Source organism: Danio rerio, chromosome 15 (assembly GCF_052040795.2).
Source record: "Danio rerio strain M-AB ecotype USA chromosome 15, GRCz13ab, whole genome shotgun sequence".
In the NCBI taxonomy this organism is placed as follows: domain Eukaryota; kingdom Metazoa; phylum Chordata; class Actinopteri; order Cypriniformes; family Danionidae; genus Danio; species Danio rerio.
In genome coordinates, this window is record NC_141035.1 from 5,280,010 (window position 1) to 5,305,522 (window position 25,513).

At 35.9% G+C, this 25,513-nt stretch overlaps 4 protein-coding genes across 13 annotated transcripts in view; 2 read left to right on the plus strand and 2 right to left on the minus strand.

Moving 5' to 3' along the window:
- brwd1 (bromodomain and WD repeat domain containing 1) overlaps positions 1–25,513 on the minus strand; it is a 1,114,631-nt gene that overhangs the window by 314,970 nt on the left and 774,148 nt on the right. The window lies entirely within an intron of this gene.
- Positions 1–25,513, minus strand: part of phkg1a (phosphorylase kinase, gamma 1a (muscle)) — an 831,529-nt gene that overhangs the window by 182,339 nt on the left and 623,677 nt on the right. The gene's annotated exons all lie outside the window — the stretch shown is intronic.
- mxf (myxovirus (influenza virus) resistance F) overlaps positions 1–25,513 on the plus strand; it is a 250,465-nt gene that overhangs the window by 38,274 nt on the left and 186,678 nt on the right. The gene's annotated exons all lie outside the window — the stretch shown is intronic.
- pgm2l1 (phosphoglucomutase 2-like 1) overlaps positions 1–25,513 on the plus strand; it is a 35,452-nt gene that overhangs the window by 7,210 nt on the left and 2,729 nt on the right. For 4 of the 8 annotated variants that reach the window (XM_087282808.1, XM_087282807.1, XM_087282806.1 and 1 more), the window contains 12 exons: positions 6,165–6,332; positions 9,015–9,121; positions 12,508–12,592; positions 12,718–12,801; positions 15,290–15,483; positions 19,434–19,623; positions 19,924–20,021; positions 20,150–20,330; positions 21,536–21,629; positions 21,809–21,938; positions 24,133–24,322; positions 24,406–24,539. In XM_087282808.1, coding sequence (XP_087138934.1) covers positions 6,246–6,332; positions 9,015–9,121; positions 12,508–12,592; positions 12,718–12,801; positions 15,290–15,483; positions 19,434–19,623; positions 19,924–20,021; positions 20,150–20,330; positions 21,536–21,629; positions 21,809–21,938; positions 24,133–24,322; positions 24,406–24,539 — 1,574 coding nt within the window. In that variant the 5' untranslated portion in view covers positions 6,165–6,245. Of the gene's footprint in view, positions 1–6,164; positions 6,333–9,014; positions 9,122–9,914; positions 9,946–11,669; positions 11,819–12,507; positions 12,593–12,717; positions 12,802–15,289; positions 15,484–19,433; positions 19,624–19,923; positions 20,022–20,149; positions 20,331–21,535; positions 21,630–21,808; positions 21,939–24,132; positions 24,323–24,405; positions 24,540–25,513 lie in introns of those variants that run through there. The other 4 variants (XM_087282811.1, XM_087282810.1, XM_087282809.1 and 1 more) reach the window with 2 other exon arrangements.

Below are 25,513 nucleotides of genomic sequence, written 5' to 3' on the forward strand. Positions count from 1 at the left end.
GCTGGAGAGCACTTTTAATAATAATCTACATATTTGTTTAGATATGGACCTCAAGATGTGCTTAAAAGGGTGACTGCATGTGGTGAAGAACGATGGCAAATCTAATAATTGTATAATTATTAATTATGTGTAAATATTAATGGGTCAGTGACAAAACAGGTTTGGCAAGATGGGAAATTTAAAAATCTTTTACAAAGTTGATTTAAAAGCATCCGTCAGATATTTTAAAATGTACAGATTGTATTCATGTTGATTTTATGTAATTAAAAATAACATTTACACCATTTTTTACAGACATTAAGACTGAATGCAACTGAAAATGTCAAATGGTGTAACTGCCAAAAATTGTGAAATATTAAATAATTTACTCCTCCTAGATGATATGCAAGTGTACACACTGAAATAAATACTTCATTTTAAAATACCACAATAACATTTATTGTATTCGCATTATCTCTAAATGTAGATTTTAATGAGTTTTTGCAATATTCGGCCAGACACATGCTAAAAACACTTCTGGTTTCTAAATAATCTTTGACAAATTATGTAAAAAAATGTTAAAAACTATTTTATTACACTAAACTAAGTGTTTTAATTTTAATTTAACATTATTTCCATGTACATAATTATATTTTTATGTAAAATACTGGTTACACCAATTGACAAAAACCAGTTACACCACCTGACAATGTTGCTTCTACAGCCAAAGATTTTGAAATTGACAATTAAAATCAATTCAAATTAAGAATGATAGTCAACAATTTCTGTGGGATTGTCATTGACAAATGTGTTTAGAACAATGAAACCAGGTTGCTGAACTTTAATACACCAAGTAATAACATCCTTTACATTAAATGTGTGGCCCTCATCAATAGAATATTAACAAACTAAAGAAACATGTTTAACATTTAACACCTTTTCCATCACTGTTTCTTTTCAGTTGGCTTAATTAAAATAAAAATAAGTAGATGATATTAGAAAAAAATCCACTATTTTACTTTTAAGCTATTTAGAAACAATTTGCCAAACACTGTACGTAAATCACTAGTACGTAAGAACTGCTGCTTACTCGTTGTTGCCTTGGTGCTGGGATTAAAGGCCAATTTTTGTAAGCATACACGACTGACTGACAACAAATAATTTCATGAGTGTATCCACAACTTATCCACAAACTATTTATTTTATACAGTTAACTTCAGAATTATGCAGAATTATTATTATTCCCCCTGAGCTATTAGCTCCCCTGTTATTTTTTCCCCAATTTCGGTTTAACAGAGAGAAGGTTTTTTCAACACATTTTCAACACATAATAGTTTTAATAACTCATCTCTAATAACTGATTTATTTTCTCTTTGCCATGATGACAGTAAATAATATTAGACTAGATATTCTTCAAGACACTTCTATACAGCTTAAAGTAGCATTTAAAGGCTTAATTAGGTTAACTAGGCAGGTTAGAGTAATTAGATAAGTTATTGTATATCCATGGTTTGTTCTGTAGACTATCGCGGGGAAAAAGCTTAAAAGGGCCAATAATTTTTACCTCAAAATGGCTTTTAAAAATTGCTTTTATTCTAGCCTAAATAAAACAAATAAGACTTTCTCCAGAAGAAAATTTTTTATCAGACATGCTGTAAAAAAACCCAAACAAAACTGATTTCAACTGCAATTCATTTGTTTAGCAACTTCTGACTTGTTCTTCACAACTTTTCATCATTAAAGTTCCTCCGAGTCACCTCTAGTTGTTAATAATAATAGTACAACAGCAAGCGCATCAAGTATGAAAACCTCCAAAACTTAAGGCTGTGTGCACTCAGTCTATAGAGGCTTGTCAACCTTGTTTCATTTCCCATGTTAATTTTTTCTTTTATTTAAAAAAGAAATTCCCAAGTGCTCTTTAACAGAGAGAATATTATTGTCAACACATTTCTAAACAAAATAGTTTAAATGACTAAATTCTAATAACTGATTTCTTCCGTAATCTTTGCCATGATGACAGCACATAATATTTGACTAGATAATTTGTAAGACATTAGTATTCAGCCTAAAGTGACATTTAAAAATGTAATTAGGTTAATTAGGCAGGTAAGATCTATTGGCCAAGTCATTGGGTAACTGTGGTTTGTTCTGTATTTAAGAAGGCTAACAATATTGACCTTAAAAACTGCTTAAACATTTTAAAAACTGCTTTTATTCTATCCAAACTAAAAGAAATAAGACTTTCTCAAGAAGAAAAAAAATACTTACAACATTTCAAAGGAGGGTGATACAGTGGCTAATGTGGTTAGCACAGTTGTCTCACAGCAAGAAGGTTGCTGGTTTGAGTCCAAGATGGACCAGGATGGCTTACTGTGTGGAGTTGACATGGGTTTCCTCTGGGAGCTCCAGTTTCCCCCACAGTCCAAAGACTTGCGGTATAGGTGAATTAGAAAAACTAAATTGACTGTAGTGTATGAATGTGTGTGTGAATGAGAGAGTGTGTACATTATATTGTGTGAATATAAACATGGATTAACATAAACAAAAAAAAACATTCATGTTGTGCAGTAAAATAATTTTATCCTATGTTTACAGAGCTTTAATAGTAAGGTTGTGGATTAAGCACCTATTTCTCAAACAAAAATAAATAAATAATCTACACTATGAACACAAATAGTAGTTTAATTTATGTCGCATTTTTGATCAGCATCATGAACTAATGATATTTGACTAAATTGACCCCTGACAGAAAGACTCCTGCTATATGAGTCAAATGGTGTAACCAGTTACACCCCTTGACATTTCAACTTAAAATGAAATTTGACAGGCATTATCAATAACATCTATGTAAGCACATGGGCTTGGTGGGAATATTTCAAATTTAACTTTTAAATATAATACTTATTTTTATAATTATGAACAATTATCAGTGCATTTCTGGGGTCTTACCATTTGACATGCATATCTAAGAATAGCTGGCCATACCTTAAAAAGGTCAAAGTATCTCACATTTTAAAAAGAGTTACTAACCTTTGCATGCAGCAATTAGTCTTATCAAGAGTTCTTCTCTGTGATTCAATTTCCTGTCTAACTGTCTTGTGCACAATATTAACAAAATGGCTCAATAAATAGTGGTTACACCATCTTGACATTTCAGAAATTTGAGGTGACAGAAAAAATTCCCCAAATGAATTATAATATTTAAAACAATTGTGCTATATTTACCTTTATTTACTATTAAATATGTCTAATGTAAAATTATGCCAGACTAGCCGATACAATGTTTCATTGAGGCTTTCACATTTTTTAAACAAGGTAAACTATTTGGTACCAATTTCTTTTGGTTACACCACATTGACATTCTTGCAATAATCCCCTAAAAATTTTCTTAAAATGGATTAAACCCAAAAAATTAAACTTGGTCCTCAAAATAGAGAATGTATGCAAGTAATTTGCTTATTTATTTTGAAACTGTAACCTACTTGAATTTATTTAAAAGACATGGACACAAAAAAATGAGCGTCACGTCATTGACCCTAATAAGTAATTATTGTAATAAACTAATCAGTTATAAAGCAAAGTGTCGTGACCAACATGACAAAGCATCTGCGGTTGGTTCACTTACTTCACCAATACCGAATTAAAAGAATGGCCTGTTATAGTTTCATTGTGCATCCAGTAGGTGCAACCAACAAGTTGTGCATTTTAGTTTGACTTTTTTTGAGCGTGATGAGCAGTTCGGTGTTGGTTTTTATTTAAATATCTTGAGGTGGAACAAAATAGTGCATTCTCTATGCCTCCTCATTTACAAACAGCACGACGCGCTGCTGAACATGCAAGAGAGACGGCTTTACACTCCGTCATTCATAATCTAAGCTGTTGTATTGGAGTCAAAGAAATATATTAAAGTAAAATGTTCTCTTAACTGTCCCGATATGTTTAATCATTTATTTTTGCAAAATTCCTGTCATTTATCTTCTGCAAATTTGATTTTTTTAAAGTCTGCTTGATTCTTTTAAAATTGAAAGCAGCGCCCGTGTGAATGTTTTATTTTATGTTTATAGTCTTTAATGTGCTTTTTTAATTATTCTATTCAAAGCAGCCCTCGGACACGAATTTAGGCTATCCTTTAAAACGTGGCATGTGAGAGATGCATGTTTTGGATGATTGCTTTTTTTTTTGCGCTAACGCAATCAGTTCCTGATCCTATGCACTATAAACGCCAGTCTGTCAGAAATTACGCTACAGAAAAACACTGCATGTCATGTGACTTAACCAAAGAACATCATTGGCTAAAACTAAGGCCTTTTCTTTCCAACAACAACAACAAAAAAAAATCAATGTTGGTCTTAAAGAAACAGTGGCAGGGACATGAACGTAAATATCATGTTGCCACTGTTTCTTTAAGACCATGGCAACACCGTGCGGAAGAGGGTTAAATGGGACAATGCAATACTATATTTTGATTATTATGACATAAACATTTAATAAGGTACAAAACAGCAGACAATTGTACATGATCAGACCAAAGCTGATGTGGAGCTTGAAACATTACAACATACCCCTTTGCATATAAACAAGAAACCTTGAGCATGAGTCACACACTGCTGGAATGCCTTATACGTAACATGCTTAAGCTTCTTCAATGTGTTCTATGTACACTAATAGTGTGCACTCTATTGATCATTGTTTACATATGAACAAAAGCTTAAATTAACTGTGTTTATCATACCAATGTATCTTATCAGCCTTAAAGCAATAGTTCACTCAAGAATGAACATTTCTTGGGAATTTGCTAACTCACAGGTCATCCAAGATGTAGGTAACTTTTTTTTTCTTCAGTAGAACGTTAAAGAAGAACGTTTTGAGCTGAATATGTGGCCCTTGCTGATTCATATATTGGCCTTTTAATTAAAAAAAGATTAAGTATAAGCGCTTTTAAAAGGAGATTGAGCCAGGATCATTCTCTTGCAAATTTTGGATATTTTAAGACATTGATGTCCCATATTCACAGCTGAAGCCCGCGCACTACTTTTATCATTGGAGTTTCTAGAAAATACACAACAAAAGAAAACCATTATTTTTATAGACTCTAAATCATTCCTTCAACGGATGGAATTTTCAAAGAGTGATCATCCCTTGATTGAAAATATTTTAACTAAAGTTCACCACCTACAAAACAAATTTTACCTTATCATTTTTTGCTGGATACCAAGACATGTTGGACTTTCAGGGAATGAACGAGCGGATGCAGCTGCTAAAGCTGCTCTAAAACAAGCTGTGAACAAATGTCAAACTTCTCCATCAGAGATGAGACCTTTTATTAACAATTATATTTTAAACAAATGGCAAGAGGAGTGGCATACACTGGAAAACAATAAATTACACAAAATCCAGCCTGAAATTACACACAGAGGTATAAGACATTTTAAGAAACGAGCTGATCAAGTCATTTTTACCAGATGGCGTATTGAACATACAAGATTAACTTTATACTCAAAGATGAGGACCCTACCCAATGTTTGCACTGTAAAACCCCATGGACCGTAAAACATATTTTACTGGACTGCCCTGTTTTTAATGACTCCAGAAAGACTTTTTATAATGAGAACTCTCTTAAGGACATTTTTAACAAAGTGACACCAGAAAAAGTATTAGAATTTTTAACATGTATTAACCAGAAAAATCATATTTAAACCTGTATATTCAATTATTTATTTTTTACTGTTGATGTTTGTTAATTACTGAAATGCTCTTGCCATGAAAATAGCCTTAGTAGCTGACATGGCAATAAATAAATAAATAATGAATGAATGAATGAAGACATTGGTGTCAAACATAGGCTGTTTCTCCATTCCAAGAACGCTGAGATATTGTGAAGTATAACAATTGATCTGTGTAAAAAAAAAAAGTAATATTATTTTTAATGTTATCAGCTTTAATTCACAGCCAAACAGTTCTTGATTGTAGTGTGGTCCCTTTTAATGACGAAAGTATGAGTTGGACGGGAAGTCAGGTGATTCAGTTTACCAGCTGTCACACTTTCTTCATCAAAACCAACTGGAATACAGTCGCACGTGCAACGACTGTTTACCAACAGCTTGTTTCATACAGATTCTTTTAATGTTTGTATGATCCTTTGGCTACTTGGAAAACATGGAAAACACTGCTTTTTGTATTTTTAGAATCCTCTGACGCGGGAACAAATCGAGTCTTTGGTGCAAGAGGGTCGTGTGGTGGAGCTCAGGAGGAGATTGTGCTCCAGGATGACGTTTGGAACCGCTGGATTAAGAGCCGCGATGGGAGCAGGGTTTGCTCGCATTAATGACTTGACTATCATTCAGTCTACACAGGTTGGTCCAGGTTTACAATACGCAATTGACAGCTCACAGTTAGTCCTTTACAATGGAAAAATATAACAACCATGCGTGTAAAAGTCCTATTTATAACAAGATTGAAGTAAAATCTATTTAAATTTTTAATTATTATAGACCAGGTTAATCAAACTGGGGTGCACCCCACCAGGGGGGTGTGACAATTTGAGTCGTGCACTCAAGTATATTATGATGACGATTTGTATGCGTTCACTAGAGTAAATCTGATTGATGTAAGCTCCACATCTAACTATCAGGCACCTGTAGAGTTAATGCATTCGAGTAAAATTTACACATAAAATGGACCGGGTGCTTTTTAAAAATAATGATGGTGAATGAAAGTAAAACCAGTGAGCCGTCTGACAAAAAAAAGTGCCCTTCTGAATCAAATCAGCATGATGCCTATCTGGATCTTTCACTTACTTTGAAGACATTACTGACTAAGGCCCAGTTTACACTAGTGCGTTTTTGATTTAAAACGGCGTTTTAGAACGAAAACGATCTGCGTCCACACTGGCGTTTTACCCAGCGTTTCTGAACAGCTCTCCGTCCACACCAATACGCTGAAAACGCACATCACGTGACCACACACACTCTCTCGGGCAAGCGCTGCAGCATTTCTAACCAGATGAGAGCTGTGCTAGTCGGACTGCTCATCAAGCATCTCCCGCTGGATCTAATCTCACTATATTTGCTAAACGTGATATTGAATTAATCTTGTTGTCAATATCTAACAACATATTCCCCGTCTTTGGTCTTTTGAATTGATTACTTGTTCACAGGTAACGTGTTTCGGCTGAGCGCAAAGATAAGTTAATAACTAATGTAACCGCGTACATTCTGTATATCGACTGATCGCTTGCCTTTATTTACTATAATGTATAAACTTATTGTGCGTTATACTTTCATAATGGCTATTATTGATTATTAAATCTGACATTCAGCAAAGCAGAGGATACGTTTCGTATTTTCAATGAAAATGAAAGGAGGCAGTTGTTATAGGCTCTGTTTTATTATAAATATGCATACAGTGAAGATGACGCTCATATATGCAGCACAACGCCTCAACATTTCTGCTGTCTGTTAAATTGTTAATAAAAAAATGAAAATAGGCATTTACTTAAATCATGTTTTCATTTTATTGTTGATATAGTGAATCAACGTACCTAGGATGATGTGAATGAGGTTATAAAGTACACTGTTCCCTTTGAAGATTTACCCGTGTCCTCGCAAGTGTTTTCCATATCAAACTTGCGAAGTCTGAACTTTCAAGGAGAGGATGCAAGACTGAACTGTGTAAAGGCTGCTTAATATTGAGGAAAAGCCCCGCCTCCGTTTTCAGATGTCTCCGTTTTTCCCCATCCACACTGAGACGGAGCAGCAGCGTTTTAGAATGAAAACGGCCTCTCCAGCATTTCCAAAACGCTCCGTTTTCGGCGCTCGAGAACTCCGGCGTAGTGTGGACGGTTGGCGTAACCGTAACAAAACTTACTTTTAAAACGAAAACGCATTAGTGTAAACAGGGCCTAAGTTTACATGGACATCAGTAATCTACTTATTTGCCTTAATAGACAAAAATATAATTAAGGCGTTTACGTGAAGTGCTTTTTGAATGTTACATCTCAAGGCTATCCACGTCTCCTGCAGAGTTTCACGTAATTTTGGGTAACTTTAACTGCAGTTCGGCAGTTTCACTTTCACTCATGAACAAACTGAGGTGTTGGATGCGAAAAATGAGTAAGGACTGGTGGAAGAGTGTTGTTTTAATGAAATTTAATAACATTAAATGGAAAGAAAAAAACGTCCGCATTTCGTGGTGTGTGTATCTGTGGCTATTTACTGACAGTCGGAAGTGTGGAACTTGTCAGAAAATATGGCGAAAAGTCTTACATGACAGTAGTATTATGATTGCAATGTTTACTTCAATAACGCCACTAATATACTCCATGCCCTAATTCTATAGGGTGTGCCATTTATATGGATACACGTTAATAAAATGGGAATGGTTGGTGATATTAACGTCAAAGTTTGTGGCACATTAGTATATGTGAGGGGGCAAACTTTTCAAGATGGGTAGTGACCATGGTGGCCATTTTGAAGTCGGCCATCTTGGATCCAACTTTAGTTTTTTTCAATTGGAAAAGGGTCATTTGACACATCAAACCTATTGGGAATTTCAAAAGTAAAACAATGGTGTGCTTGGTTTTAATGTAACTTTATTCTTCTATTAATGAGTTTTTTACAAGTTTCTGACCGCTTATAAAATGTGTTTAATGTGCTGCCCATTCTGTTGGATTGTCAATGCAGCCCTCTTCTCCCACTCTTCACCACTGATATCAACACCGCAGGAGAAATGCCAGCACAGGCTTTCACTATCCATAGTTTCAGGTGCCGCACATCTTGCGGACGTTATTATAGTTTTCAATATTATGAGACGATAAGCAATAAAGTGGCATGTTCCTTAAACAGCACTTTAAAACAATAATATTAAAGTGACAAACTGCACAGTTATCTGAAATACTGCTACTGGACACACAATGTCCCAAAGACTTGTTTGTGTCTGGATTGTTGATGTTATTAGACAGGATCTAGGCCATATGTGGTGCATTCTGTTTTTTTAATGATGATAAGTCTGTCTGTCCTTCGTTGTTGTTGTTGTAGGGATTGTACAAATACTTGGCCAAATGTTTCCCTGACCTGAAAACGAGAGGGCTGGTGGTTGGTTATGACACTCGTGCCCAAGCAAGCAGTGGCTGCACCAGTGAACGGTAATGTCTTGTAGACTTCATGCAAATACACTGTAGTGTTCAAACACTGACATATTTCATACCTACATCAACAAAATGACTTCATTGTTTGTTCTTTAAATATTTTCATAGGCAAATATTTTATCTATAGATATGGACATATGTGCTTGTTGCAGTGTAGAGCAAGTTACTTCAAAAAAGTATTTAATTATTCATTTCTAATTAAATTCTTAATTATTTTCTCTGAAAAGTAACTTAATTACTTCACGTAATTTAATTACGTTCATAAATATAAAATAGACACAGAAGAAATAGTCTTTTAATTCTTTAAATTGGTCATATAGTGCCTTGTTGCTTTGTTTAAAAATGGTTCAATGCTAAGGGTTTTTTCTAATAAGCCGATTTTGCCAGTGGTTCCAATTTTTACTTGCCCTGCTAAAATTTTCACTGCCCCCCCCCCCCCAAAAGAAGTTAATAGCTATTTCTTAGCCACATATTTTAAATAATCTGTCAAAAGCCAAACATAATTGTAATCAGGGCTTGACATTAACACTTTTTTTGTTGGGAAATATATTTTATATGCATAAATTTGACTTTGACATGCTAAGATGACGATTTAGATGTGTTATGTCCACAACATGCATCCTCATTCATTTAACTGCTTGTGTGTGTGTGTGTGTGTGTTGTATGTTAGCTTGCTCAGTGCAACATTTTGTTGCAGAAACATTTAATAACTAAGTTTTTTTAAATCAGTACGTTTTCTATGAGGATCATAATATTTTTGGATTTTTCATTATTTTTTGTTTGTCAACAGAACTGAAAATGAGACGATCTAGCAGCAAACGGTAAAATCGCCTGCAGAATGCACCAGCAAAACAGCCTTTTTTGTGGAACAAGGGCTCAAATAAAAGAAAACACTCTCGCTTCCTGTATTAAACAATAGCGCTGCATTCAGGCATATGCTGCCCATTCATCACCGCATTCTTTATGCACTGAAAGCACATTCTAGAGTTAGGAGAGCTTACAAGTTAGAGGTTACTGTCGAAATGTTACACTCACCCATTCTGCATTAAATACTGTATATTGTGTGTTCTATCATTACATTGAGATCATTGACAGAGGGCTGGGCGATATGACCTAAAATCAACACTTTGAATAATTGAATTACCTCAATTTTGATTATTTTAAAATAATTATTCTATTTTCAATGCAGTTATTAATTTATTCTTCTTTTTCCCTGTTTTATATTGTTATCATTTGTACTGTAACTATACTTAACTACTAAAGTTCTTTTTTTCTAATGAAAGAGCATGTTTCTATTCCTTTTAATATTAAAACACATTTGTGGTATTAAATAGAATACTTTAAATTAAAATCAACGTTTGAAATTGAAGTCATCTTTTGAAAAGAGATCAGATTTCAGTTTTATTGTAACTATTGCAAAAAATATATAATTATTAAATACTGAAATAAACCAACAGAAATGAATATTTCATTGTCAAGAGTGGAAAATAACCAGCATCTTTAGCAAGCAAAGCTAAAGGTTTACCAAAACAGTAAATAACATTTTTTTCTCCTTTTCATGATATGACTTGGTTATGTATTGTGCGTCCCCTTGTAACTTAACAAATAAGCTGAAGGAAAGTGAGTGAGTGATGCTTGACAAGTTATAGTTTAGTAAAAAAAAATAAAAAATCATCACTACTAATTATCTGTCAGGCTACTGAATATTAATTCCATTATCTGCATTCACTCGAACTGATTTGCTGAAGTGACATGATCGTGACGTGGTTCTTGGAATCCACTCGGTTCCTGTCCAATGCCAAATAAACCAACAACAAAAAATCTGATTTATTTTGACGTATGTGAGGCTTGCCTTCTCTTTTAATAATGTTTTTGGTCAGGTTGATGCGCATATGAACAATTTGACATTCTGACACAGAATGCATATTGTCAACTGAGAATAACTGACTTTGTTTTTCAGATAAACAAATACAGTGCTCCACATAAGTAAGAACACCCTCTTTTGAAAGTTAATTTTTTATTTATTTCTTAGTGAATATAGCAAAGAATATTGGTGCATTTAAATGAAAACACTTATTTAAACTTATATCCATTTGAAAAAGTTTAGAGTTATTGCTAAATAAGTTTACAAACTACAAAATCTCAACTTAAATTTTTTATATTTTATGTTTTTCTTGATTTTTTTTTTTCTCCTGTTTGTTAAAATCGTATGTAATATTTTCTCTCAACATAACAATTTGAGTGTATTCATTTTTAGCACTGTGATCTTCCAAAACCCATGATTGCATTCATTCGCCTAACTAGCAAATTAAATATTTGTTTTTGATATTTGCCACGAGTAGGTGACAATTTTGTTTACTTGACTCACTGAGTGGAAATGGTGCTTGGTTGTATGCTATATTCCAGTTTTAATATCAAATTTAAGTTTAATTCGGATCTTTAAATAAAAACAGCTAATGTTACATGTAATGACCACCACCCTCCCTATCCTTAAGTCACCACTAGAGGGCAACGCCTATAAGTTGCCCAGCAATTTGGGCTTAGTAGCTTCCCATCCAGCACCTCGTAATCAGCATTGGCCGGTGTGTAACAGGTGTTTGTTGCCTCACGCTGAAAATAAATATGAGCAGCATACTCCAGCAGCTAAACGAATGAGAACAATTTAGCGCCCCCTTTATGGCTAAGTGGAACGAGGTATGTTTGTTTGTTTAATTGTTTGCTGGTACTTTGATGTTGTTTATTGAATTGTGCACTGTGTTTGTATTGTGAATGTCTGTGTATATTATGCTTTACGTTCTTGTGATTGTTTACACTTAGTTTTTTTTTCCGGTTTGTATAGTTTAACGGTGTTCTTGTCAACACGGTGACAAGTGAAGCATTGCAGTGTTTCATACTGTTAAAATAAATCACCATGCAAGCATCAGTGAGAACTCTCTGCCTCCTTCTTTGATGCCATGGGGCTGCTACATTACAGCTCCTTTACCATTATAAGTCTGAGTAATTACATTAATGCGTATATGAACAATGCACTCACCATGATTTCATGAAAACTCTCAAGCGCTCTGTTTGTTCATATATGGTGATATGTTTTAAAGGCAAAGTATTGTCAGTAATAATTAAAAAACCTAAATGACTGACTGATTAATTTATAACTGGTTATACATTTCTTTTGATTAATTGCCCAGCCCTACATTGACTGATATTCTAATTGTGTATGTAAATGCAGTATGCAATATTCCATTTATTAGATGGATAAATAAAACGGGAAGATTTGATTTAATGTTGTTCACAATAATGTTAATTTAAGTCTATACGGAACACTACATTTGTCTAAAACGAGTTTAAATATCGACATTTCTTGTTTGCTTTTGGTTTATCTGCAGACTTGCAAAGTTGACTGCCGCTGTTATGCTTTGTAAAGATGTTCCTGTCTATCTGTTCTCTACGTATGTGCCTACCCCATTTGTGGTAAGAAAAAGATATTGATGTATCATTTAATTCACAGTAGAAGAACTAAAGCTCTCTTTTCAACAGAGTTGTATATGAGCAGTATGACAAATTCTTGATGCTGATCTTTACATCTTTTTTCCCAGCCGTATGCTGTGATGAAGTATGGAGCTGCAGCTGGAGTCATGATCACTGCTTCTCATAACAGAAAAGAAGACAATGGATATAAGGTGAGCTGACTGCTGCATTACAGTTAGAAAATAACATTGCCTAAAAACTGACAGAAAAGTTGCTTAAAATACAGTTCTAAAATTTCTAGCAAAAATAAAAATTATCTTGTACTCCCAGACTGCGTCCGAAACCGCCTACTGCTCAGTAGGTACTGCATTTACATTAAAATGTACTACTCGGACGTTAGAAAAGTACCTTTTATGCAGTATGAATGTGAAGAGTATGAATGGAATTCGGACGTACTACATCCGCCATTTTGTCATGGTCACGTGACCTACTTTCGTCAGTTGCGTCGCTTCCATCCGATTCATGAATTCTCTCGCGGGGGGCATCATGGGATACCGCAGCCTGCATGGGATGCGCACTCCAGAATCTCGCCGGAAGTACTAAGTCATCCGGATACTTCTCGCGTACTGATTTTCGAATTCTATGATTTTGGACACACTACTCGGTTCGCATACGGATTTTAGCGTACTTTATAGTATTTAAGTATGCGGATTCGGACGCAGCCCCATTTTCACTGAAAAATAGTTTTTAAACTTGCATTGCCAAACGATTTGGGACACCCCTCCAAATCATTGAACCCAGGTGTAACAATCACTTTCATGGCCGCAGGTGTATAAAATCAAGCATTAGCCATTCAGGCAGCTTCTACAAACATTTGAGAAAGAATGAGTCACTCTATTGGTACGTTCACACGACACACGGATGCAGATGAAGCGTTAAGCGTGAGTGATTTACAATTTACATGTTAAGTTAATGCAAATATGCGAATAGCTATCCTGTGGCGTGATTGATGCTGCGCGGTTGATGATGCTCGAATTGAGTGTGAAGGACCACACATACACACACACACACGCATATCGCAAAACATGGAAGTTTTTTTTTCTTTCCATTTGGCGTGTGTTATTAAATTCCGTAACACTCTCACCAGTCCTTACTCCTTATTTGCGTCTAATACCCCAGTTTGTCACGGGGTTTGAATAAAATGTTCATGAGTTAAAGTAAAACTTTTTGCAATTAGGATATTCCACACACACACACACACACACAAACACACACACACACGACTGTTTGTCACTATTCTCTGCACCTATTGGGTCAGTAAAGAATGACAGACACACACCTTCCCCCCTGGGGTCCATTCTTTGTATGTGGATTACTCAATTAGCTGGATTCGGTTATTGACGATTTGACAGGATCCAGGATAGTTTCGTTCTTCAAAACTCTTCTGAGAGTTCTGGTAGCTCAAACCTGCTCAGTTCAAGCGAAGGTAATAGTGAAAGAATGTACAGATTGCTGATATTTTCTTACAGTAGTAGTTATATACACTTGAGAAAATAGTAAATATTTTTTAACGATGTTTTGAATATATATAAATAATAAAAACTATGCGATCTGCACTCCGAAATAAAAGTACAAAGACTGCCACCTGGTGGTTCGAAGAGAAAATTTATTGATACAAACTTTTTAGATACAAACGCGTACAATCCATGGTTTCCGCTACATTCATTCTTCCATGTTGAGGGCCACGCCAAAATTGATCCCGCCACGGCTACATTATAGCTTCTCATTCAAAACAATTTTTTTTTTAATAGCGGGTAATAATAGCACCAAAACGTATTAAAAGATAATTGAATTATAACAGAGCAAACTTTTCTGTAACCGTAGTAGTGCTGTGCGTCATTTGTTTAACCCTTTAAGGTTACATGCTGACTGACTGACTGACAGGTCTGTGAGTCTTGAGGCCAGCAGACACGACGTATAGCCGTTTCACTGTACTTCAGGATGCATTAATACCGCTCTCTAGGTCTATTGGAGACATTCATAAATATTCCTAGCAAATCTAATAAATACTGGAGACATACTCGTTACATAAATGCACTAAATCACACTTCAGCAGTGTTTATTTGAGAGCGCACAAGAAGATCTGCACGCTCTTGAAGCGGCTTATATTTAAGGGGGCTGGCAAGAAGTTTTGTTAACGAGCAGAGGAAATCGGCGTGCAAATAAATAGATTCACATGCTCGAAGGCTGTTACATAAATGCGATCTCGACTTCTAATACTGCGCTCATAACATTTGTCATTGAAATAGCGCCACAGGCAGTTGGTAGATCTGTGTAAAAGAAAAGGAAAAAATCCTAGAGGAAACACTGCAATAATTTCAGAACTTGTACTGAAATTAGTACTGCACTTCTCATAGGTTCAGAATACCTGAGGAGGAGGCTGACAGATGTTATATCATATAATGAAATATAGACCAGTCCAGCTGCTTGAATTGATACATTTATACATTACATTAATTGTTGCTTCTTGAAAGGTTTCAGACTTGCATTGTTCTCATCATTGTTGCAAGGAGCTTTAAACAACATTTAATAGCACTTTTAGGTAACCTATTATACAAGCAGTAGGCTTGGTGTTCTCCTCTGAAGTGTGATTTGTAAGTTGTTTCAGTGATCTAGCTCAAGCTTGTGGATTTTCTTTAGGTTTATTGGCACAATGGCGCACAGATAGCCTCGCCGCATGATAAGGAGATCTTACATTGCATTGAGGAGAGTGCTGAACCCTGGGCTGAGTCCTGGAATGAGGACCTGGTTGAGAGCAGCCTGCTAAAGCGAGACCCACTGGAGGACGTCTGCCACTGGTACATGGAAGAGCTAAACACTCTCTGCTTCCACAGGTGCAGTCTCTCACCTGTACTAAAACAAAAAAAGTGTGTTTAAACTATACATTCCTACAATTTAAGGTACTAGGAAGAGCGATTTCAGCAATACCACATTTTTTTAAAGCATTTTTTTTTTTGTTGCTTAATGACATTGAGTGTCATATGGAGTTATATCATACAGTATCGTTTGTGTTTTTTAGTGTACATTTTTAGCTTCTTATTTTTTATTTATTTATATATTTTAATTTATTAATTTACTATTATTTTTATTAACATAATTTCTAAAATAAAAGGTCAAATTAAATTGTCACTATGGTGGGATTGTTTGTAAATTTCAAAATCTCAACATTTTATCAGGTAATGCAATACCAGTGACATTTTTAAAGTACATTACAGTTCTTTTTTTAGATCACTGCAAAAATGTATTTGCTTTTTTAATTTACTTGCGTATTTACGCATTAACAAATTGCTTTAGGAATTTAACTCGATTATTTCTTAATAAAAAAAATATCGAAACATTTTAATTAAACAGTCAATAGAAAACAATTATCAATTGAGAACAAGAAAAAACTAATTAAAGATAATAAGCACTTTTTTTCTCTTGTAAATAAGTAAAATAATACTAAAGAAAATAACAGCTGCTATTATAGGATATAATACACTCAATGGCCACTTTATTATACACCTTACTAGTATCAGGTTCGACGCCCTTTTCCCTGCAAAATGGCCTTAATCTTTCGTGGCATAGATTAATCAAGGTACTGGAAATCTTTCTCAGAGATTTTGGTCCATATTGATACGATAGCATCATGCAGTTGCTGCAAATTTTTTACGGCTGCGCATCCATGATGTGAATATCCCATTCTACCACCATCCCAAAGGTGGTCTCTTGGATTGAGATCTGATGACTGTGGAGGCCATTTGAGAACAGTGAACTCATTGTCATGTTCAAGAAACCAGTCTGAGATGATTCATGCTTAATGACATGGCGCGTTATCCTGCTGGAGGTAGCCATCAGAAGATGGGTACACTGTGGTCAAAGGGATGGACATGGTCAGCAACAATACTCAGGTAGGCTGTGGCGTTGAATTGATGCTCAGTTGGTACTAATTGTCCTAAAGTGTGCCAAGAAAATCTCCCCCACAACATTACACCACCAGACTGAACCATTGATACAAGGCAGGATGGATCTATGCTTTCATGTTGTTGACACCATCAGACTTATCAGACCAGGCAACGTTTTTCCAATCTTCTATTGTCCAATTTTGGTGAACCTGTGTCAATTGTAGCCTCAGTTTCCTATTCTTAGTTGATAGGAGTGGCACCCGGTGTGGTCTTCTGCTGCTGTAGCCCATCTGCCTGAAGGTTCGACGTGTTGTGTATTCAGAGATGCTCTTCTGCAGACCTCGGTTGTAACGAGTGGTTATTTGAGTACCTGTTGCCTTTCTATCAGCTCGAACCACTCTGGCCATTCTCCTCTGACATCTGGCATCAACAAGGCATTCGTTCCCACAGAACTGCCGCTCACTGAGTAGTTTCTCTTTTTTTTGACCATTCTCTGTAAACCCTAGAGATGGTTGTGCGTGAAAATCATAGTAGATCAGCAGCTTCTGAAATACCTAATCTGGCACCAACCACTATGCCACATTCAAAGTCACTTAGGGCCTACTCACACTATGTCATTCGTACCGTGCCCAGGCCCGTTTCCCGGATGGTTTGAGAAGTGTGAGTGCGCTGGATCGGGCTCAAGCACGGTTCACTTGGCCGGCCCTGGCCCGGTTGGAAGAGTTGGGCCTGAGCGCGCATCACTTGGGCTTTGGCGCAGTATGCTTGTTGTGTGAGTGCAAAACGCACCAAAGCACGATACCGAAAGCGTGACGTGACTTTTAAGGGACTGTTTCATATGGATTTATTAATTATTCTTACTGTTGAGTGTTTAGTGAACGCCAACTGCCGTAGTTTATTAAAGACGCAAACTCCTCACTGCACTAAAGCTGTGCACCTTCAGCAGACCTTCCTGCAGCACGAGGGCTTTATGATTGTTTATGAGCACCAAAAGTGGCGGATCTGTTCGGCAAAATATCTGACTGCGTGTCCCCGCATCCCTAAGGACTGTTTGGTGAAATATTTGACGGCATATCAAACGACTGAAACGATATAACTAGAGAAATCTCCACTGTGCTGCTGAGTGAGAGCGCTTCTCACTGAACAGCGCAGCATCGATGACGTAAGCGTGCCCAGGCCCAATTGTGGTGTGAGTGCGGGACGTCGGGGGAGACGGGAGGGGGGACAAGCGTGCTTTGGCCCGGTTCGAGGCAATTGTACTTAGTGTGAGTATAGCCTTACTGTAAATCACCTTTCTTCCTCATTCTGATGCTCGGTTTGAACTGCAGCAGATCGTCTTGACCGTTTCTACATGTCTTAATGGATTGAGTTGCAGCCATGTGATTGGCTGATTATAAATTTGCGTTAACAAGCAGTAGGACAGGTGTAACTAATAAAGTGGCCGATAAGTGTATATTAATTTATATACGATTTTAAATTTTTTATTATGGTAAATTGTTTTTTTTTTTTTTTTAAACATTCTTCTTTGTTATTTTAATTACATACTGAAAAACAGTCTATTAAGTCAGAATAATGTTTAATTTAAGTCCTTGTTATAGGGCTATACATATAGGAGTGTGTTGAATATTGTTGAAATTTAATTGCTTTAAAATAGGGCTGCACGATATTGGAAAAAATGACATTGCAATATTTGATTTTTCTGCAGTACATATTGCGATATTGACTATAATTTTAACAGATGAAACAAATAGCTCTATTTGTGAAAAAATTAATTATTTTAGGACAATTTTGCATAATAACAGGATTTTGTAGTGGAGCGCATCTGCATCAAATGTAATAAACCAAATCACAAGCAATGATAAATACAGTAAAGCAAAGATACAAATGAAATAAATGCATTATTGTTTCTCTGGGAGTCTAACAGTATTCAGGCACACAAATTGAATAATTTAATGTAAAATAAATACATACTTGCACTCATAGCCATTTATATTGAAGTTGATATTTACGAGGGGGGTCTTTAGCGCAACACTCAACCCCAACCTGGAGGACCAGGACATACACGCATACACTACAGACTACTTAGCTTACTCAATTCACCTGTAGCGCATGTCTTTAGACTGTGGGGAAAAAACGAAGCCCTCAGAGGAAACCCGCACGAACACGGGGAGAACATGCAAACTCTGCACAGAAATGCCAACTGACCCAGCCGGGGCATGAACCAGCAATCTTTCTTGCTGTGAGGCATCAACGCTACCCACTGCTCCATTGTGCCGACCAATGTAAAATTAATATATATATATTTTACCGTTTATATTTAGCCGCAGCATGTTAGTGTTTTTCGTTACATCGAATTTTGACGCGGTGGGTAGTTGGCCGAACGGCCAACCTCCAATCTGGAGGACCGGGACATACACACATTCACTACGGACAATTTAGCTTTCCCAATTCACCTATAGTGCATGTGTTTGGACTTGTGGGGGAAACCGGGACACCCGGAGGAATCCCATGCGAACATGGGAAGCACATGCAAACTCTGCACAGAAGTGCTACCCACTATGCCACCGTGCCACCCCTCGTTGCATATATACTTCACGTAAATGCAATTAATGTTTCTTGAAGTTTCTAAAATTTAAATTTCCTGTGCCTGAATACTTTAAAATGGCTTAAAATGTGCACAGTCACATGCATATGATACAATTTTAACTGTATGGTTAAACTTTGCAATTACTCTATGATCGTCTGTTTTTACTACCTACTCAACTATAATGCAGAATTGACATTGCAGATCCTGCGATGTGACTACTGCGGATGTGCCATTGCGATATTAATGCTGAAAACTGCTTGCCTTAACGAAAAACTGATCTTCATCGTCGCCATCTTGTTTTTTCTGATTGCAGAGAACTTAACGCAAAGTCTCCTCTGAAGTTTGTCCATTCATCATTCCATGGTGTGGGTCACAACTATGTCCAGAGGGCTTTTCAGCAGTTTGGTTTCCCGCCGCCAATTCCTGTCCCAGAGCAGAAAGATCCAGATCCAGATTTTTCCACAGTCAGCTGTCCTAACCCAGAGGAAGGAGAGTCGGTCTTAGTAAGATTTGTTTTCTTAGTTAAATAATACCAAATATATGAAAAAAAATTTATTAGTTACTATTGAAAACACTTTTACTTTGTACTTTATCTACCCTTTTTAAGACCATGGTAAGATTGCCTGATTAGTGCTATATTTAATCATTCTGTTAGAAAGCACTAACTCTTTTAAACAATAAAGGCATTCCATACTGTCAGGTGCCAAAGCTATCTAAATCATAGCCTCTTGGTAATTGCACGATATAGGAAATTGTAGTAATTTTACTTTTTTTTTTTTTTTGTTGCCCTGATTGTGTTTTAGGAGCTTTCTCTTCGTTTGGCTGAAAGAGAAGAAGCCCGTATTGTTGTAGCCACAGACCCTGATGCAGATCGCTTGGCTGTTGCAGAGCAGAATGATAAGTAGGTGAACCTGTGCTCAATAATGCCCCTAGCAGTAAATGTAGCCGTGTTAGTTCCACTTAACTGTAATTTATCTGAACTCTTGAGTTAAGTGGCTCATAAGTAGTGTCCTGTGTTTTTATGGCCAGTTGCGGATGGAAAGTGTTCACAGGGAATGAATTAGCAGCATTGCTTGGCTGGTGGATGTTGTTTAACTGGAAGGAAGCACACCCTGACCCAGCTGACACTGAGAGAGTATATATGCTGGCCACCACTGTCTCATCCAAAATACTCGAGGCCTTTGCACGCATAGAAGGATTCCAATTTGAGGTTTGTTAATTTGATGTAAATAATGAAATTCTAAATATCTTGCTATGATCTTAGGGCCAAGACACAATAAGCCAACGGTTGACCACTGGGCTTCATTGGTCAACTTCATCTGGCTAGTTGATTTGATGTTGTACCACACTTTGCCTTTTTGTCAGGTTAACGCTGGAGCTCATTGGCCCGATTCAGCATTTAGAATCTGTGCCGGGCCATTGGTTGAAGAGAACTCTCTAACTGATTATTCAGCAACAAATCAGATCATGAGTGTGACATAGTGAAGTGGCATAGCATGTAATCAATTCAAGTCGAGAAGGAACACAAGAGGCCGGCTATAATTTCACTATATTTTACAAATATTTGCAAACGATATGGATTTGTTGGAATATCACACATATTTGCAATCCTGAATCTTTGATTACGCTGTTTGCACGTTGGAGGTTCCGGTTTACCGTTCTGAACTAGAATATGGAATACTGACGCGGTGCAATTAAAGGATTAGTTTAATCAAAATGAAAATTTTGTCATTAATTCCCTTCATATAGTTTCAATACCCCAAAAAATTGCTTATTTTCAGAACACAAATTAAGGTATTTTAGAATAAATCAGAGTGCTCCTTCATCCCCCATAGACAGCAACAGTTCTGAGACGTTTAATGTTCAGAAAAGAAATCAAAAACTTTACATGTGACCTCAGTCTAATCATATGACGCTCCAAAAACACTTTTGTGTGCCAAAAAACATGAATACGATTCTGTTGGCCTATATCTTATTTTTCTCGTCAGGTCTTCAGGCTTTACCTTGTAGGTAAATGATGTAGGAGACGATGTAGGAGACATCGGCGAATTAAGTTTTCTTGTAGCTTTTGGTGCACAAAAATCATTGATTGAGCTTTGTACAGTTGAACCACCAAAGTCAAATGAAATATTTTGACAATGTTGTTGAACTTTAAACATTTCAGGACTAGTGCTGTCAATAGAAGATGAGGGATTTCATCTAAAATATCTTAATTTGTGTTCTAAAGATGAACGTGTGTCTTAAGATTGAAATGACATGAGGTTGAGCAATTACTTCACAAATTGTCATTGATGGGTGAAAGATTTTGGTTTAATTAAAGTCCATTAATTAATAGTTTAACTTCTTTCTAAACTTTGCTATTTTTACTTCATTTCACTTTTTACTTACTTTGCTATTTTTACTCCTTTACTCTAGGAAACATTGCCTGGCTTTAAATGGATTGGAAACAGAATCCATGAACTAAAAAAAGCAGGAAAGGAAGTAATTTTTTCCTTCGAAGAATCCATTGGTAAGCCCATGGCATCTACAGATACACATGATGACTGACCAGTTGTTTATTCTGTAAATTTGGGAGAGTGATTTAGATGGTTTTTAGTTTGGGAACATGTTGTCATTTCCTCACCGTCAAGTTATTTCAGAGCATGTTGACGAACAATAATATTTTGTCTCGTTTTGTTTTGATGTCAGGGTTTTTGTGTGGGAACATGGTCCTTGATAAGGATGGAGTCAGTACAGCAGCTGTTGTGGCTGAAATGGCGTCTTATCTACACACCAAAAACCTTTCCTTGAACCAACAACTATGTAACATCTACGAAATGTGAGTATCTCTTGTTTGTTATAAGGTCAGTTCATACCCATAGACAATTGTTGCCATCCACTCCCTCTCATGTAATTCCAAACCCATAAGAAATGTCTTTAAGCTATTTCTTTCAAATATGACAAATTTCTTTTCTAAAAAGAGGTGCAAACTTATATTCATTAATTATCCAGGTCTTTTGGACAGATTTTACATGATTATCAGACTTATTTTAGGCTGTTTTCCCATATTGACCAGCAAACAGTGTTTAACCTCAGAGTAACCTCACATTTGACTAATCAGTGTTTATACATAAATAGTAGTGCTGTCAATCAATAATAAAAAATCAACTAATTAATCACACTTTTTTTTTAGCAATTAATCGCAATTAATCACATTTAAAAGACATTTAAAAAACTTGTAATTTTGGTTATTCAAATGTAAAATTTACATAAACGCAGAACAAAAAGCTATTTCAATTCAAAATATAATTGTTTATTAGAATTTTTGTTTAACTTGTAACACAGTTTTCTTTATGTAAACAACATACCCACAATAAACCATCAAGATCCTGGCTTGACAGCCATATTTATTACAGAAAAAAAAAAACACAGGCATGTTAATGCCATTTCAATTTTAAAAACAATCAATGCCAATAAAGAAAAAATGTATTTCCATATTTAATTCTAAGTGGACTGAAAAAAATGCCAAAATACAGGCACTGCAAATATGGAAATTGGAAAATTATAATAATAATAAAGAATTGAATACAAACAATTGCACTCATTGAAAAGTTGTATTGCTGTGAGTTGAGAACACTAATTATAAAGTAGAAACAATTTTGCTTAGTCCTCCTTTACATTCAGCCAGTTGCTAAGACAGTCCAGTCTGTTGACATTATCGGGGGACAATGTGGACTTTTTCTTTTGAATGATGTGACCTGAGTGTGAGAACAGTCTCTCACTAACAGGATCACTGAATCAGCATATGCATTACAGGTATGTGTTGTCACACCAAAGCCTAATTCTTACAGGGACTTTAGTCACACCATCTCTAAACATTTAAACAGCTATGTAGTCAGCGACGTTTAGGCGTTTGTTTCGCACGCGCACACACAAAGCGCACACAGGACAGCGCAGCCAGTGAGCAAGGGATCCCTTCAGATTTATCAACACGCATAATCGCGTTTATCAAACTTTGCTTAAACTAAGCATTCTAAAGTATGGCTGTATTTCACAAGGATTCTAACACAGTGTTAAGCAGACACTTTACAAAATTTGCGTTTATGAGGGAAACACGTCAAACTTAATTAAACATTTGAGGGCGCATGGTATCATCTTAAAGGCAGACAAATGCGCCGTCTTTGACAGCTTGCAATATCATCTGGCACTTTCACTGAGTACGTTTACATGGACACCAATACTCCAATTTTAATATGATTACGATAATACTCTTAAGAGTCTACCATGTAAGCTGCGATTTTAGTTTTTTTTGATTACCTTAAAGGACCACCGAGTCATGAAATGCGGAGTGTTTTCTTTCCATTCGGCATGTGGTATCAAATTCCATTAAAACAAAAGTCAAAAGATTAAAAATAAAACATTTGAAATTAGATGAAACTCTGGAGGAAACGCTGGATAGCCTGGTAATGCGACATTAATTGTTTTATACTGAAACTTTTCTTCTAAAAGCGCTTCCTTCTTGGTCTTACTCTTATTTCTCTGCACGTTAAACACACGCTGGCCACAGCAGGAAATAAAAAAAATGCAACTGCGTTAATTGTACAATTTTTTACATTAAATATTTCAAATTAATCGAATACATTAACGCACAAATTTTGACAGCACTAATAAATAGGAATCTAAATATCACAAAGTGGTCTAGTCACCTCAGAAGACCTGGATTAAAATCAGTCAATTTCCATTTAATCAATTTTTAGACTCTTTTTGAATATTTTAAAGTGTTAAAATTTTTCAGAATTTCAATGGATGGAGAGACATTTTGCATAATACAATAAACAAATGATTATTTGTTAGTTTTCTGTAGACATTACAGAGTAGACAAATTATTAATGGATTTCAAAGACATGAGGGTTACTTTTACCTTATTTAATTGTCAAAGTCTTTGAGTAAAAATGTGAAGTATTTTAGTGTTGTACTCTACCGTAGCTTCCCAATGGAACTCTGATTGTGTATGTTTGATCTGTTTATTGTAGATACGGGTATCACATTTCTCGAACGTCCTATGTCCTCTGCAATGACCCACCCACTATTCATAGAATTTTTAGTCGCCTACGCAACTTTGGAGGCCAGGGTGTGTATCCAACGTCATGTGGCGATTACTGCATCACACACATCCGAGATGTGACCACTGGTTACGACAGCAGTCAGCCTGACAAGAAATGTGTACGTAAGAGCACATCGACTCCATTTCAAACAGCTTACATTGTTTCAGACTGTTACAAGTTTTCTTTTAATATCTTCTTCAGGTCCTTCCATTGTCAAAAAGTAGCCAAATGCTCACCTTCACGTTTCAGAATGGCATCGTTGCCACACTTAGGACCAGTGGAACCGAGCCAAAGATCAAGTATTACACAGAATTCTGCGCATCACCAGGAGAACGGTGTGTGTTTTTTGTTAGAGGTTTTCAAAACTGCTTTTTTAACCTTTGACATTTAGCATTTGTCTTTATGTTTGGTGATTTGGTTCACATGATTTTTGTTTTGAACTTCAGAATTTCTATTAATGATGAGCATTAATGCTTATTACAGTGCATTGTAGTACAATTCAGGGAGCCAATGTTTCAGGTTACTTGAAGAACTTGCTGTTTAAGATGGCCCTGAAAATGGCCGACTCGCTGATCAGGAGCTTATTTGTTTGGTCACTTTATTTTGACGGTCCTTTTGTTGATTTTAAGTTATATTGCATCTACATGCCAACTAATTTTCATTAGATTATAAGTAGACTGTTAGGTTGGGGTTAGGGCTGTTTGACATGTACTTGCAATGTTTTTTGTAGCCAGTTAAATGTCTGTTGAAGGAGCAGTATCAGCAGATATTAAATACATTTCTGTATCTACTCATACAGAAATGGATCATCAAAATAAAGTGGTACCATTTGTTTGAATAAAAAAAATGGTATGATTTAAAGACCAAATGTATTTTATACATACCCATAGTCAATTTGACATCTATAGGTTTGTTATTGTAAATTAAGCGCAAGTAAGGTGATGTCTTTGGGTTGGCTTCATTAAACCTCATTCTAAAAGTAAGATTACACCTGGTTCTGATAAGGTTGAGGTTAAGAATTTTTTATTATTATTAATTATTATTATTATTATTATATATATTTTTTACATGTTTGATAGTTTGTCTAATGCATTTCCATTCATACATGTATACAGTTGTCAAATTATTAGCCTCCTGTGAATTGTTTTTCTTTTTCAGGTATTCCAACACAAGCTCACGGCAATTCGTAACTTTTTCATTTAGTGGCTAATTCGTACAAATTCGTACGATTTAATTCGTACATTTTAGTACGATTTGCGTATCCCCCAATGACGGTTGGGTTTAGGGATGGGGTTAGGTGCCACGCCTC